Source organism: Cygnus olor, chromosome 7, assembly GCF_009769625.2.
Source record: "Cygnus olor isolate bCygOlo1 chromosome 7, bCygOlo1.pri.v2, whole genome shotgun sequence".
Lineage (NCBI taxonomy): Eukaryota > Metazoa > Chordata > Aves > Anseriformes > Anatidae > Cygnus > Cygnus olor.
In genome coordinates this window covers 10,905,439-10,921,108 of record NC_049175.1, presented here as the reverse complement: position 1 = coordinate 10,921,108, position 15,670 = coordinate 10,905,439, and the positions used below count along the sequence as shown (strand labels likewise).

At 44.9% G+C, this 15,670-nt stretch overlaps 1 protein-coding gene across 1 annotated transcript in view; it reads left to right on the top strand.

Annotated features, from left to right (window-relative positions):
• Positions 1–433: 433 nt before the first annotated feature.
• The window catches only part of JMJD1C (jumonji domain containing 1C), a 158,675-nt gene continuing 143,438 nt past the window's right edge, over positions 434–15,670 (top strand). Inside the window, exon 1 of the mRNA XM_040564439.1 lies at positions 434–641. Coding sequence (XP_040420373.1) covers positions 489–641 — 153 coding nt within the window. The 5' untranslated portion in view covers positions 434–488. The remainder of the gene's footprint in view (positions 642–15,670) is intronic.

Below are 15,670 nucleotides of genomic sequence, written 5' to 3'. Positions count from 1 at the left end.
CGCAGGGGCCCTGAGGGGCCTGAGGCAGCAGCGGCCCGGGGCGGGGGCCGGGGGTGGGGGGCTGCTCCCGGGCGGGCCGGGCGCTGAGCGTCCGGGGGGACCCCGGGCGCGGACTCTTTGCGGCGGCGGCCGCTCGCCCCCCGCCCCGCGCTGCCTGGCGGAGGGAGACGGCGCGTGGTGCCGGTCGCCATGGCAGTGGGCTGCGGGGGCGGAGTGGTCGGGGCCGCAGCGCGGCGCTGAGGGCGGGCGGGGAGGAGGAGGAGGAGGAGGAGGGAGCGCGCCCCCGGCCCCGCGGCTGTTTGTGGCAGGCGGCCGGCGGCGGAGCGGCCCCGCGGCGCCGGCCCGGCCGAGGGGCGCGGACCCGAGCCCGCCGCTGAGGCGAACGAGCCCCGCTCCGCGCCTGCCCCCGCCATGGGCGGCCCGTAGGGGAGCGGGCTCGGCTCGGCGGCTGGTGCGGTGCCTGCGCGGCGGCGGCGGCGGCGGCGGCCATGGCGGTGGAGACGCGGCCGGAGCTGGTGGGGAAGCGGTTCCTCTGCCTCGGCGGCAACGGCGGCGGCGAGGAGCCGGCGGAGAGCGGGCGCTGGCGGGCAGGGGTCATCCGCGCCGTGTCGCAGCGGGACTCGCACAGCGTCGAGCTGGCGGTAAGCGGCCGGGCCTGCGGCGGGGCGGGACGCAGCCCCCCGCCGGGGCGACGCGGGGACACGCCCGGGGACGCGGCGGGGTGCCCCCGGCCGGGGCCTCGGGGCTCCTACCGGGCTCCCCCCGGGCCGGGGGCCGTAAGATGGAGCCGGCCGGGCCCCCGGCGCCTCGGCGGTGCCGCTGCGGTGCCCCCGAGCCGTGTTCCCGTGGCGGTGGGGCCGGCGGAAAGCGCGGTTCAAAATAGCACGGCTGGGAAGGGACGGCCTGGCCTGGCGCTGCTGCTGCCCTGGGGAGCCGCTCGGCTGGTGGGAGGCAGCCCGGGGTGCTCTGGTGCCCTGCTCGCCAGCTCGGCCAGCTAACAGCCGGGGATTAGCCACTGCCTGGCGCGACAGAGAGAGAGCAGTAGGGTCTGCAAAATGCCCAGGAATTCCGGCATTCCTCCATCCCGGGCTCCAAGCTTTGTTTTAGAAACAGAATGCATGTGACACTTGAAATGCCACTTCTTTTTTCCCTTTTTACTATATTGTGGGTTGTGCTGTTGTGTTTTTCTTCATACTAGCCGTAACTCAGGTAGCGTGCTGTCCATGCCTTTCTGTGTGAAATGCCGTGTGCTTTCACCCTTCGGTTATATGTGAGAATAGTCTAGAATACATTATTTTTAGAGCCTGCTTTGGATGTTATTCTTACAGGAGAGTATTCTCTACAAGCTTTATGCAGTTATGGAAACACTGAGTAACGTTTGGGGAGATGTGTACTAACATTTACAAGTCAGACCTGTAATTTGTAAACTCTGTGAGCAGAGCTGCCATAAAGAGAGAAAGGGCGCTAAAGCCAGGCGTCCAGGGCTTGTCTCTCTTATGTTAAACAGGCAATGTATGCTGCTTGTTGTAAGCATGCCCTTCTCTTGCTAACTCTGGTATCCGAGTGGTTTTTCTCTTCAAATTCTCATTCCTTACGACCCCTGGTAGTTGAAGGAAGAGCTGTCACGCTGTGATGGGCTCCCCGGGGCAGGATGACTCAGGGTGTGCCTACGCGTGTGGCGGAGCACCCTGTGGACAGACCTGAGCAACCTGCGATGCTGAGCCTGGGTGCAGTGCAGCGCTGCTGTGGCCGGGTTCCTTGCTGCGTGTGGGCTTGCCACGCTGCGCTGCGTTACGCTGCGGGGGCTTGCTGGTCACTTGGGGTGCCGGAAGCCTGGGAGGGTTTTGGAGGTACTGTCTGGATCTAATGAGTCCCAGGCAGTCCTGAGCTACTGGAGCATTGGTGCTCCCTCTGAGAGCAGTGTTTGGTTTTCCTGTCACCTGTTCTCTGTCCCCAAGGCGCAAACAGGCGTAAATCACAAAGGGAGAAACGATAAGGTTTCTGTGAACAACAGGTAGTTTCTGGTGGTTAGGCTGTCCTGCAGTAGTGGTTAACGTTAACCTCTCATGAGTTTGATACTTGCTGATAGCAATACTCACTTCTGCCCGCAGCGAAGAACAGCCGTGTTTTTCTGTCAGGCCCGATTCCACATGTACCACCACAGCTGGGTAGCACCGTTCCTAGCCTTCGTGGCTTTCCTTTCAGGTGGTCGTCCCTAGGAATAGCTCCAGACCCTTCTGTTACTCGTCACTGGACTGAAACGGTAATTTTCCTTGACAGTTCCATTGCTGCCCACAGGGTGCAGCATAAAGATGTTGAAACTGATTTTTTTTTTTATCAATTTTGCATATTCCTGGTCCGTCTGAGCTGAATGGCCTTTGCAGAAGTACAGACGATGCCCTCCTCTACAGGAAGGGAGGAGGACGAGGGTATCAGTAGGCATTTTCAAGATGGTTGCAAAGCAACTAGAGCTGAATTACCTTTTTTAATCCTGGCTTCACAAGGAAGCATCATTTACACCATTTCAGTGTCTTTTCATTCTTAATAAGTGTGAACCCCTCTGTTGGTTTCAACCAATTAAAGAGCATGGAGAAGTCTTGAGAAAAAGATTACCTTCACCCCAGCCTGTGAAAGCTGACATCTGAGAAGTGAGTGCCCTTTTCCACAAAAAAAAAACAGGGAAGGAGGTCACGGCATTACGTGCACTGCTCCTGGAAGCGAAGTGGTGGTTTCCAGCTGGCCGGCCAGCATGCGCACAACTTCAAACCGCTCTGGCATATGCTGCCCTGTGCTTAGCATTGTGCCCAGGTAGGTGGGCCACTGCGGATGGAGCTGCTGCTAGGTGGAGGTGGGCTGAAGGGCATGAGAAAGAGCTGAGTTAACAAACTCATGAGGGTAAGTGTGAGTACTTGGAAAGGAATTTATGGGCAAACGGAGAGTTTGTTCGAGTGGAGGATCTTAGGAACGCATGGGAAAACATGGAGGCAATTGATGTAATTAATGTTAAGTGGCCACAGGGCTTTGTAGGAGCAAACCGATCAGAAACCAAGCTTTGTTAGATGAGCTGTAAACAGAACAACCCCTTATATCACGAGCTTCGGCCCTGAGTGCTGGACTGTGTGTCCCCTCTGCTGGTGAGCAGGCAAATGGAGACTCCAGTTATGGTACTTAGTTTCATGGTTGTACTTTTATAAATAAATTCCTGAATATTTTCATAGTTGAAATTACTGTCCTGGTAGTAAAATGAAGAAAAATTGTCCATTACCCAGTGTCCTCTTCTGAAGAGGTGTCTCCTACTCCCTGGAAGTATGCTAAGTAACTGCTTCCTTATGCTGCTTGTGATTGCAGTATAGCTGGTATGTACTCTTTGGTATTTAAAAAAAAAAAAAAGTGTGTGGGGGGAGAAAATACTAAAGCATTTCTTCTCTCATTATTTTATTGAAATTTGCATTTATCACTTTTCCTATTGAGGTACCACTAGTGGGGAATACAGTGAGAACAAGTAGCACTGTTGGTCTTCTGGAAGATGACTGCTATTGTTCTTGAATGCTTCGACCCTTCTTGTTCTTCCCAGGGTCTGGGACCCATGTCTCTTTATTAGTCATCCTGTAGTGTTCACAGATGTTTAAAAACACCTGCTGTACATGTGCAATGGATGCAATTTAATCCAGGAGTTTTCTTGATAATTTTCATCGTCTGAATCACAACTTGATCATTGGACCACCTGATCTTTCATTCCTGGACATTCCTTTTGCATGGAGAGCATTCATTAAAACCAAAAGGTGGTGGTGGGGAAGTCTCATATTTATGTATATCTATCTATCTATATTTCACTATTATTATTGAGAAAATTCATAGCTACTTTCCTGTTTTTAAGTAGCAGTGGGTTAGAGGTAGCTGAGAACTTTATTTCTCCTTACTGCTAACTGCCTGGAAAAGTCTGTACACGGCAATGATTGCAGTGATAAATCTGTGCAAATAAAGAAATAGCCAGGAGGAAAGAGGTGGAGTTGATGCCATTTGATCTCCCTGCTCTTTGCTATTCTGTAAAAATGGCTTTCTGGGGCATAGGTTGCAAAATGCCTATTTAATCACTACTGCTGGGGTTTGACGTGGACATGGCGCGTATGTTTTCCTATGTTGTGCATAAAATGTGTTTATAATTTTTTTAAAATTTAAATAAGTTTATTTTGCTTAGGGGAACTAGTTCAGAGTTTGAATTTTCAAGGTTTGCAGTCGTATATAGAATCTAGTCATATATCCCTCTCTATGGCTTCTCTGTATGAGAGAATGGAAATAGGTTTTGAAACACAGTGTGCAACCCTTAACAAGAAATAGTTATGTTGTTGTGATTTATAATTGCCATTGCTTCTATTAATGTGTGAGTTTTGCTGCCATGACATCTACACAATGGAAGATAAAATAAATAATTAAATACTTTGGGAGCCTCTTGATAGGCTGAGGTAACATTTAGCAATGCATTATGGCAATAAGTCATCATCACCATTGTGTTAGATATCTTGTACGTACGTCCTTCATAAAACCCTAATATTTAGGGTTTGAAGCCATTGCTTCACTTTTATTTACATTAAAATTGATAAGCTACAGTGGGGGAAAATACACTAACAATTTTGATAAGCCGTGTTTTCTTGGTATCTTTTCTTTGGCAATTTGCTAACAAGGAATCGTTAAAAATCCAGTTGCCTACTAAAACCTTTGGAAGGGAATAATGGTGGGCTGTGTGTCGTGTGACTGGATTGCCCTCACATCAGTAAAACACAAGTTCACAGTACATAATGGAAACTTATCAGTACTGAATTAAAAGAAGTTATTTTTGAGAAGTATTCCATATGCTAAGAGTTTCTCACGAAAAGATGAAGTTAAATTTGCCTTCCCTGTGCATGGAGCTGTTCTCCTCCAGTTTTTCTTATGGCCTGGAATTCAGTCTGAAACTTTATGAATCCAGTATGGCTTTGTCATAGGCACTTCTGCAGAATTGCACTTCTGTGTGTTACATTTGTTTTCTGCCATTCTTAGTGTGAGGTTTGCATGTTCTCCTGTTTTCCTTTCACTAAGCTAGTATTTAGGGTGAAACAATATATTTTTTTAATGCGTTTTAAGCTATTCTGTTTAAAATTGAACATTTTTTTTCATTCCTTATTTTAGTATTACATGCTTAGCAGGTTTTACTTGTTAACCTTGTAATAATCTGAAGGATGCAGAAAAATCTTCAATAAAATTATTGTATAAAGTAAATAAAGCAATGTGCTTTAAAGTAGTTGTTGGTGGTTAGTGGAATTTAAAAACACTACATATTTCTGTACTAGCATCTGGGTTAAAGATGAAGAGCATGTTGTGGGTGAGAAGTCTGTCACGTTATTTACTCCAGCTATGGGAGATGATGTTAAAAACCTGCCATAGTTCATCACATCGCTGCCACTTCTGCATCCAGACCAGGGATATTGTTGCAGGATGCATTTTGTGTTAGTTCTGAATTTGGTTTGAAACAAGTGGGAGAAAAAAAAATATGGATTTAGACAATTACCAGTTGTTTCTACTGTTCTGAGTCAGTGCTGAAGCCAACCAGAGTCTTGTAAGTTACGGTGCATATCAGCTGGGCGATCTCTTCTTGGCTCAGCAGCAAAGAAAACTTCCTTTTTCCTTTCTGTTTCTAATGAGATTGAGTTTGTCATCCTGTGTCTGTGAATGTCACCTCATCTGTCTTCCAGAGTTAGTCCAGTTGGTGTTCGGTTTCCTCGTAATTTCACACAAAGATCAAACGCGGGAGTATTCCTGTTATCGACTGCAAGGATTCAGTGCTTTGTGCCCTGCTTCTCTTCCTCTTTGCTTTTGTACTAATTGAAGTTTGAACCTGTAGATCAACAAATAAATATGCTGATGGATTTTGAGGAAGGTTTTTGAAAATATCAAGATTGCAAACAGAATTTAAGTGTCCCAATCTAGGGGGCAGATTAATTAATCAGATTAATTATTCATTTGCTACATAGTTTCCAAGTAATCAGTAGATCAGCAGTGAATGAGATATCGAAAGGGGAAGGTTTGATCCTCTACTTAAATCTTTCAGGAGGCATTCAGAAAGATTTATCGGGTATTTTGTCCATCTAGAAAGTGTTCACTCTTGCCTTGTATGTGCCATACATACAGATAGTTTGTCATTCCATATTCACGTTACATCATTTTTTCTCTTTCCAGCAGTTCATGTGGAGCTTTGGAGGTGTCTTGACGGGCTGGTGCACAGTCATGTTAAGCCTTTCAGAGATGAGCAGCCACTTCATAAGAAGCCATTCATTTTGGGCAGATGCTGAGATCTCAAAAGCTGCTTGAGAACATCATAGCTTTTATGGCAATTGAAAGTAATGGCAGGGGAAAGTGGTACTTCTGAAACATGTCCAGAAATAAGCTCAGCTCTTTCTGCTCTTACTCTTGGCGAGCTGCAGGGATGTTTACTTCCCCAGTGGTCTTGAAGCTTTTCTGGGACCAGGCTTGACCTTCCTTTTCAGTAGGACTCAATAAGCTGCTTCTCCTTTCTCTGGAAGGAAGTTAGTGGTGATCATCTTAAGAAGTTGACCTACAGCTGGCAATAAGGTGGCTATCGCAGAATGACGTGGTGCTATAGCATGACTTCCTTGCCCAGTTTCATGCTCTGGATGCTCATGTTTAGCACTGCTGCAGGAACGGTTTCCATCCCAGCTTTTTGAGGCAGGGACTGAGGCCTGCTCTGTGTGGGTGCGTGTAATCCTTCTGGAGATACTTTCATTCGTGGCTAAACTAATGCTATGTTGCTTCATCGTGTTGACCTATTCAGAAGTTGCTGCCATTAGTTGCCGTGTGGAGGAACCAGAAGAATCTCAGAGATTTTGCTGTTTTGTTTTCTAGAGTTTTTTAAAAAAATATTTTCACTGATTAAGGATTTTCTTTTTAACTTTGCTCTTTAAACAGCTGTTACTGCTTGTCAGAATTCAGTGGAATGGAGGAACTTACTTGGTGGTTAGGGAGTTGCCTCTGTGTGCAGAGAGAAAGTGGTTTTGTGCTAATTCACGGGCTCTGTAAGGAGCTTCGTGAGCACAGAAGATGTAGAGTAAACATTAAGGCCTCTAGCTTGGCTCTACCATGGCAACCTTTTTAGAAGTTTTGGAGACTGTGGTTCCACAGACATTTCTCTTGGTGGCACTGCTGGCTTAATTTTTTAACCCTGAACAGTTTCCTTTCAGCTCACCATCTGACCCTCCAAGCAGTGGTACCGGGGCTGGGGAGGTGGTATGGGATCAGCTGCGGCAAGTAGCTGAGGGCAGGAGCTGGCGCCATTTCCTGGAGAAACGGCTCTGGACCTGTGGCCTAATGAAGGGGTTGAAAGCTGGCTTAAATACCTCTGGGAGAGTTGTGGTTGCTATAGTCAGTCCTTGTGTCCCAACCTGCTCAGCTGTCATGTGGGGAGTTGGTACTGCGGGTGAATTGGTATTTGTTCGGTCAGGAAGAATAAATTATTCTTTCACTCAAATAAGGAAATGTATCTTCAGAACAACATGTAACATGATCATTCCATGTCTGTTGATGCTATACTTGCTTGCAAAGGCAAGTTTTGGAAAAACAGATGTGAAATCAAACCCTTTGAGGGAAACTTAAGCATCTATATGTTAAAACGCACATGCCTCTGATGCCTCAGTGAAGTGCTGCATGCAATATTTATATGTGAATGTGATGTTTGCATGTTGCCATCAGTGCTGTGACCGCCCCAGACATTGCAGTGCCTGCAGTTAGCAGTGCTGCTTGCAGCGACGCCTAGGTGTGATGGCTCAGGTGGGCGCTGCTGACCTGTGGTTAGGTTGGCTCACCAAGTTTTACTTTTTTGCTAAGGGAACAGGGCTCTTTATTAAAGTGATCATCTAAAATCTGGTGTGCAGTTGCTCTGTGAAAGACAGACCGCCTGCTGAGTTGTTGCCAGGCGGCCCAAGCCACATCTCGGTAGTCCCGCGTGGCTGGTGAGGAAAGAACAGAAAGCTGGATTTTGGAGGAACACTGACAAAGGGGGCTCACTTTGAAACAGTCCTCCAGCATGTTTCCTTGCTTCTTGCTCTTCTTGGCTTCCCTTCCTTCCTGAAATATGGCATGTAAACTTACCGCCTTTCAAAATAAACAAAACAACCCCCAAACTGTTATCAACCAGACAGATTTGTTGGCGCAACCATAGAGAATGGGTGATTTAAACGAGTTGCTATCGATAATCTTGTGAACTGGAGTTCTCTTTGCCTGGAGTTTGCCGTTACTCTGTAGCTTTTCTTGCATCCTAGTTCTTTGTGAAGCAGAACTTGATGACTTTAGTTCTGCAGCCCTGGTCACCTTGGCAGCTTGATCATCATAGGCAGGAAGGAGCGCATGCAAGCAAAGGTGTGGGGCGAGCAGTTTCTGGGGGAAGAGCTCAGAGTTCTGGGCTGTAGACCCATGGTGATGTGCAAAGAAACAGAAGCTGGCAGTGGTGTGTTTACCAGCATTTCCATCAAAAATACAGAAGCTGGTGTAAGGGGAGACTGAATGTGAACCATGTAGCATGGTCTTAAGAACTGGCGGGGTGACACTCATCACACCTCTAAAGCTCTGGCATATAGCTGTACGTCCTCAGCGCTTTTGTTCTGCTGATTTACAGCTCAGGGCCTTCATCCAGCAGAGCTCGCTGAGCTTTGTAGCCCTTGCTGGATTTTTCCTAAATGAATTTGTAGGAAGCCTTTTTGAACCTGGGTGAATTGTTCAATGTCCTGTGGCAAAGACGGGTCTGGTTTTAGCTGTGCTCTGTATGCGGTATCGCTTGCTGCTCTATCAGACACGATCTGGCTCCTGTGTTGGGAGGTGCATGTGAACAGTCATCCCTTGTTTGCTATCTGTGTGCCACCGATGATTTCATTAGTTGTGCTGTGCTTTCTTGTGCCCCTCTAGGCACGTGTAAATGGGGAGCTTTCCTTTGCTATTTCTTAACCCAAGAGACTCGGAGATGGCCGTTATGCTACTGAACTCTCTGTGGTGGGTTCATTTATACTTCTGTGTGCCAGGTGTTGGTCAAACCTCGATGGTGGTCTGTTTAATAACTGTTAAGCAGTTTGTAAAGCTTAAAAAAAATGGGGGGAAAAGGATAATGAAATACTTCTGGCTTGCTAACTATTAATCTGGGTGGTCTGTCCTAAATATACCTGATCCTTCTGTATACTGTCATATTCTAACATTTGTATATAGGTCAGGATGTGACATGTGAGTATTTTTAGACAATGTCAGGACTATTTCTTAATTTGATAGGTAACTTTTCCGTGTAATGGGGTACTTAACTTCTGCATAAGCTTTTTAAAAAAGATAATCGATTTAGGCTCATTGCAAGAAGCTTCAATATCTTTGTATAAATAGAAAGTGGTTCAAGTACTTTGCTGCTTTGTACTGTATTTTTCCTTTAGAAAATTTTCATCTATATTAATCTGTTCCTTTTGTTGCCTGTAGATTTTTACAAAATTTCAACTTAGTGACAGTCAGGCCCAAAACTCGATAAAATATAACATGGAAAGTCTGGCTCCATGTTGAATTATTCATTGAGTAACTTACTTTCTAATTCTATCAGATGGCTTCTTTTTAAACTGAATGTAGTACTTTCATAAAACATGGTAAAGATTTTTGTGTTTTAACATGGAAAGACTTGGCTTTCAGTTGGCAGTTGGAAAAATAGCGTACTGATGTTTCTTAATTTTTGTGAACTCTTTAATAATGTCTTGTCTGGGTTAAATGAGGGGTGTGTGTGTATACCTTTTGCCTTGTGTTTTTCCTTTGTCAAATGCTTTTGACATTGGATTTTCTGTTATCTAAGTTGTTTTTTTAAATGTTTTACCATTCAGATGCATTTGAGTGTGGCTCACATTTGGATAACATGGCAGTGTCGATCACAGCTCACCAACTGGTTTCAAATGTGGTATACAGAATATAAGTTAAGCCTTAAGTTTGCCCATATGTTACTTTTCCGATGAAATACTGAGCAATAAAAAGCCAAGTAACAGCAGTTTGTATAGGAACGTGACGGAGCTCTGCAGTCGGAACCTTTCATTTGGATGCCGTCGGTATCTCCGGAGAGTCCTTAGGTTTATTGGCTGAGGGGAAAAAGACAGCATCTCATGGCTGTTTTCTAAGGTGCGTTTTATGTTATGGCAGCCTACCAATTTCCAGGCACCTTGAACTCACGAGTTCAGGAGTGTTCACTGATGCATGTGCAAAAGTTCAGTACTTCAGTGGAAATAAGCAATTGGTTCTCTCTCTTTTTCCTTCTCATACAGAAGAGAAGTCTGCCTTTGGCCTGGAGCCTACTCTTAAAGAAGCATGCCTTCAGCTGAGCAGAGGGCTACGTATGGGGATGCTGCATGGCCCTTAAGGGTTTTAAGACTGAGTTGGCCAGCATTTGGAGGGAGAGAGGGTGGGGAAAACAACATTGTGCGTTTTTTTTTTTTTTTTTTTTTGCATTTTGATTTTTGTTTTTTGCTGAAAGCCTTTTGATCAGTTCTTGAGCTGTCTTTGATCAGTGCTTCTTAGAGAAACGCTGGGCAAGCACATACAGTAACTGGTGTTTAGGGGTTGTTTACGTATGTGCTCACCAGAGGAAGAAGGGTAGAAGAAAGGACCATGGTAATTCAGATGTAGAAATCCATACGTAGTTTGATGTATATTGACAAAAGGAAGGCTCCTTCTTTGACCTGTAGTCTGCAGAAGAGCCAGCATCTCACCTTGTGAGGCTTATGTCTTTCTAAGCAATGGGTCTGTTTTCTAGCGCAAGGAAATACTGAGAAATTTGCTAAGAAAAATATTAATTGTGAAGTTCAATGCCTGCGTTCAGTCTTACTCAAAGGTAATGGTTCCTTAAAAACTCTGAAAAACAAAGTCTCAAAAAGCATTGATTATTTCAAGTCAGGAATTGATTACTAAAAGCCAGAGCAGCAATGAAGCCGGTATTTGCCGTTTCATTAATCATAGCGAGGGCCCTGTGCACTCCTTGGTGCTAAGGCTGTCAGTTTGGCATTTCTCAAGGCAGTTGTAGAACTGAGCTATTTTTGCAGCTCTTCTTAATTGCTGTGTTTCATTTTTCTTCCCAGGACTTGCTTGTATCTGCTTCCTGCTTGGCAGGTTCCCCCTGAGAGGGGGATTCACTGGTAGCACAGCAGGCATGCCCTTCTCTTCCACGGGACTGTGTCTGCAGGGCAGAGCCCACACCTCCCTTTACAGCAGCGTAGCTGGGATGGTTAACTGCTGACTGGCAATCAAGTGCTGCAGAGGATAACACAGCAGCTTAAATCTGGGACTTGCAAAGTTAGGTCTCATAAATTGGATGGTGCTTCTCCAATAAATACTGTTGGGGGGCAGATGTGGCTGCTACTGGGGTATGTGTGCATATGTGTCCTGCAGGACGTGGAGAGGTGGTTCGGAGCATGCCCATGCTACGCAGTCAGGTTGTCTCTGAATTTGTGCTTCTTGCTGGGTCTCCCTTTTAGCTGATTTTTAACTAAGGCAGCAATTGAGTTGTGTTGGTTATGAGAGCTCAAACAGGCAGGTAGCCTTGATGAGGATTAGTTTATCAGATGTCTGGTAAAGTGCAAACTGGCTGCAGCTTTATCCGCCCTCAGGCTATTCTGAGTCTCTCTGGAGTGTGATCTTCGTGTCTGAACTGATGGACCAACAGAATTAACCTTTTCCTTAGTGTGGAGGTTTGTTGTTTTTTTTTTTCTTCAGAGCTCAGAAGACAATCGTGTCTAACTTAAATATGCAACTGTGCTACTGAAAGCCACTTTTAATTAACACCAAGTGCTTTTTTCTCTGCATTGCTGTTAGCATCGCCCACATCCCACGCCGTTCTTTGGTTGGCCTCAGTTGGGCCCTGGGCAGCACAAGGTGTGGACCTGCAGGCCTACCCGGGGACAGCAGCCAGCTCGCCTTCAGCCGAGTGTACTGATTTGCAAGTCGTGTGTTTTGCAAACCTCTTGTAAGAAATGCAGTTGTGGACAGAAACTTCCAGGTCTTAGGAAATTTGGAGGTGCTTGGTCAATAGATTAAATTTAATAGGGAAGTCTTGAGTGGAAGATGTGCTTGAAAAAAGTCTACATCTAGCAACTGTAGCAAAAAAATATTGTGTGGTAATGGGGTATCAGCTCTTGGAATTGGCATTTATGACATAAAAAATTGGAGGCATTTCAAACAAAAATAAATATATCCACCTTGCTACAGAACTTGAAAATTGCTGCTGTAATGCTCATGCTATAGAGTGTGCAGGACTTCACCTCCGCTGTGTTTTGTTGGTGTTGGTGGTTGGGAGAAGAGAATAAGGCTGTGGCTTTTGTGGTAGACAGCATTTGTGGTGGTAAAGGCTCTCACGGTGAGCAGTAATGATGGACTAAGGGCAGTATTTGCTGTTAAGTTGTGCTTGAAAATATTTTTCTATTTCTCTACTGGCTATTTCTGTATAAACCTTTCAAGTTTTTCCTAACACTTTATTAACATTATTTAACATGGAAAATACTCGGTCGAGTACTCTAATGAGCGATTTTTCTAACAATCTGAAAGGAAACAAAGTCCTGCTTTAGCGGAGTCATGCCAAATGGCTTAACAGTTTGAAGGGTAGCTATCCTGTGTGTCTGGGTTAAACTTGCAGTGGTTTTTAACTTAAATTATGTGTGCATTATGGGAAATGCATACTTGGGGAAAAAAGATACAGCAAAAAATGTTCTATGGTTTATCTGTAAAAATAAATTACAAAGAAATGTTTAAACTTTTTCATAGAGCAGTTAATGTAATTGCGCTTGCAGCTAGAAGGCATTGTGAAGATGCTTTGAAATGAATGCTGTGAACGTCATTCCCGTACACCTTGCTGTGTTCTGTGTTTTTACTTACCTTCTAAATAGCAAACCACCAAGGGAGGTAGCATAAAACTGTTGGCAATGGCAAGTGTTGTGCGGGGAAAAAGATGTCGTGTGTCATGTAAGTGTAAATGGGAGAAGCTTAAGCTGCATTCCTTCTGGATGTGTGAGTCAAAATTATTGACCCTGCTTTGGATCTTTTATCATCCTGTGCAAAACACTCCGTCTGATGTTGTCGTAGGCCTGTTCAGCATTTTCTTGGTACCTCCCTGCCCCCCTAATGAGCAACGTTTTAATTTCTGCATAGATCCGGTTTCTCTGTTGCATCTTTCTATGGTCAGGGCATTTCAGGTTTCTCACAAACATCTGATCCTGGCCTTACAGTTGGAAGGCTTCCAGCGTACCTCCCTTCTCTCAGGCAATATTATTTGCAACTAGGTACTCCATTTTTAATATGAAGCTTAAAACTACTGAAACTGTTGGCCATTTATCTTAAAAAAGACATCAAGGCTACTTGTGTTAGCAGTAGAGTGTTGCACAGGTCTGTCAGTTGTTTGGTTCTGCAGGCAATAGAGCAAAGATTTAGTAGAGTGGTGTGATTTTGGTTTTAGGTGATCTGAAAGATTGGGGGTGGTTAACTTCAAAACGAGATCTGTGTATTTGTGATTTTGTTTGTCTGAAGGTAAGACTGAGATGTTCTAGGGTAAACAAACTGCAAATCCCATGATAAGCCTCTACCAAGTGTTGGTGCTGGAACTGCTGAGATGACCATTTCTGTGTGTTTCTGTGTCCATTCAGCTCTGTTTACTTTGTAGGACTCTCTTTGACCAAGACCTCCCTATGGTAGGTGCTGTGCAAACACAGGACTAAAATCATCTGTGCCTCAGAGTTTACAAAATCCACAAGGAAGGGAGCTGAAAGGAGAATATAATGATGTGTTGTTTGTGTACAGGAGCCTAACCTTGGGAAATCTTGTGACGGAGGAGAGGGAGAAGAGAGTTCTGAAGGAGAACAACAAAGTAGCGCTATTTCTATTTCTCGGTTATCTGTCAAGCCTGAAGGATAGCCAGGGATAAAACTCAATGGTGGCACATCGAAAATTTTTTCGAAGCAGATGATGACAGAGGTTTTGATTAAGGATGAATCAGAAGCATGCGTTGGCATTTTGTAGCTGCGTCTCGAAGGCCTTGAAACCCAACCCCAGTAAGTTATGTTGATGGAGAAAGGAGTCAGAATGATGTAGAAAGGACCGATGATGTCACTGCGACGGAATACAATGATTACTTGTGTAGCAGCCTTGTTAAAGGATGTGTGTAGAGCAGAAAGGTCCAAGGGGAAAAAAACAAAGATGTAAGAAGTGAGGTAAGAACCTAGGTAAGACTTAAATATAGATCTGTGTGTAAGGACCTTGGAGGAGTTGACAGAAACAGTGCTGGGATGAACACTGAAAGCTCTGTCTTAGCCACGCTGTGCTTGAGGGTGCCAACTATGCAAGTTAGTGTCAGTGAGTGAGTTTAAGTGCTGCCTGTGACCCTAACCATAGGGTTCTGCTAAGTAGTCTGATTTGGCTCCTATTTTAAGGACAATCTGGATATTTTTTTTTCTCCCAGCACAGAGAATGTATTTTTCATCACCACCACACATCTTATGTTTCTGTGGTGTGAACCCGGGAAGTCACTTCTGAGATGGATTACCCTGGTGCTTTTCAGCTCTGTCTGCAGCCCATTTGTGGGCTAGGAAGCTGAGTGGTAAGTGGAACCAGGGTGCCTTCACGGCATTTATAGTCAAAGTTGGAGCGAATGCTAATCTCAGAAAGTTTGAATGCTAACAAGGCTCTGTAGTGCCAAAGGCTTTGGAATTACTTCATTTGAATGTTTTTCTGATGATTTAGCAGGCCAACAGTCACTGGCATTTTGATGACAAGGGTTGGTAGCAACTTGGGTTGCCAGTAGGCTTTTTTGTATGCCAGTAGTGATATGCCTTGTGTTCTGTTGTAGATGTGGCCATGACCTTTCGGTTTTCCCCTTGTGGTAGAGGTTTGAATAATTGGGAGTGGCAGAAGAGTTGAGTAATAGTCAAATTAACCTGGATTGCCTAAGCATGTAATAGTTGAGATCCTTTTGCTGTGAGGAGCTGACTAATTTGTCAAGATGTCAAATTGGTCACAAGCCAAGCTAATCACTTCTGTGGGCTGCGTCAAGAAAGACAGAAGAAATGCTCCATATGTTCTGATTTGTATTCATTCAGTTTTGCCTAACAAAATTTTAGGTGTTAAGTAGGGTTTGTGACACCTTCTTGTTTTAACATCTCCAACCTGCGAAAGTGATAAAGCATGGTGAAATCTGGACCATGCTATCATTAAATACCCTCAGGATTCAGTTCTTATTTGTTCCACAGGAGGACAATCTTACAGAGCTGCCAGGGGAGGCAGAAACATCAGTGTGCTTGCAATACTCTGAGGCTTTGTGCCTCTTGAATGGAGAGGGAAGAATTATCCTCATCTGATTGATTTGGAACTACTGTGAATATTTTATATTGACCAAGTTATTGGAACGCTTAACTGTGTGAACATATTGGTTTAGTTTAACAGGGAAGAGGAGGTGGAGGTGTCTGGGGAAAATAGGCAGGAACAGAAAGAATTTTATGTCTTGGCAGAGAATTAGAGTGCTGCTAAGCCAGTGACTCTGTCATCCGTTGTTTTTTTTCCCCTTTGCTTTTTTTTTTGTTTTGTTTTTAATTAAGCCTGCAGGACTGGTGTTTTTCAGCAGAACCAAAGCTGGGTATGT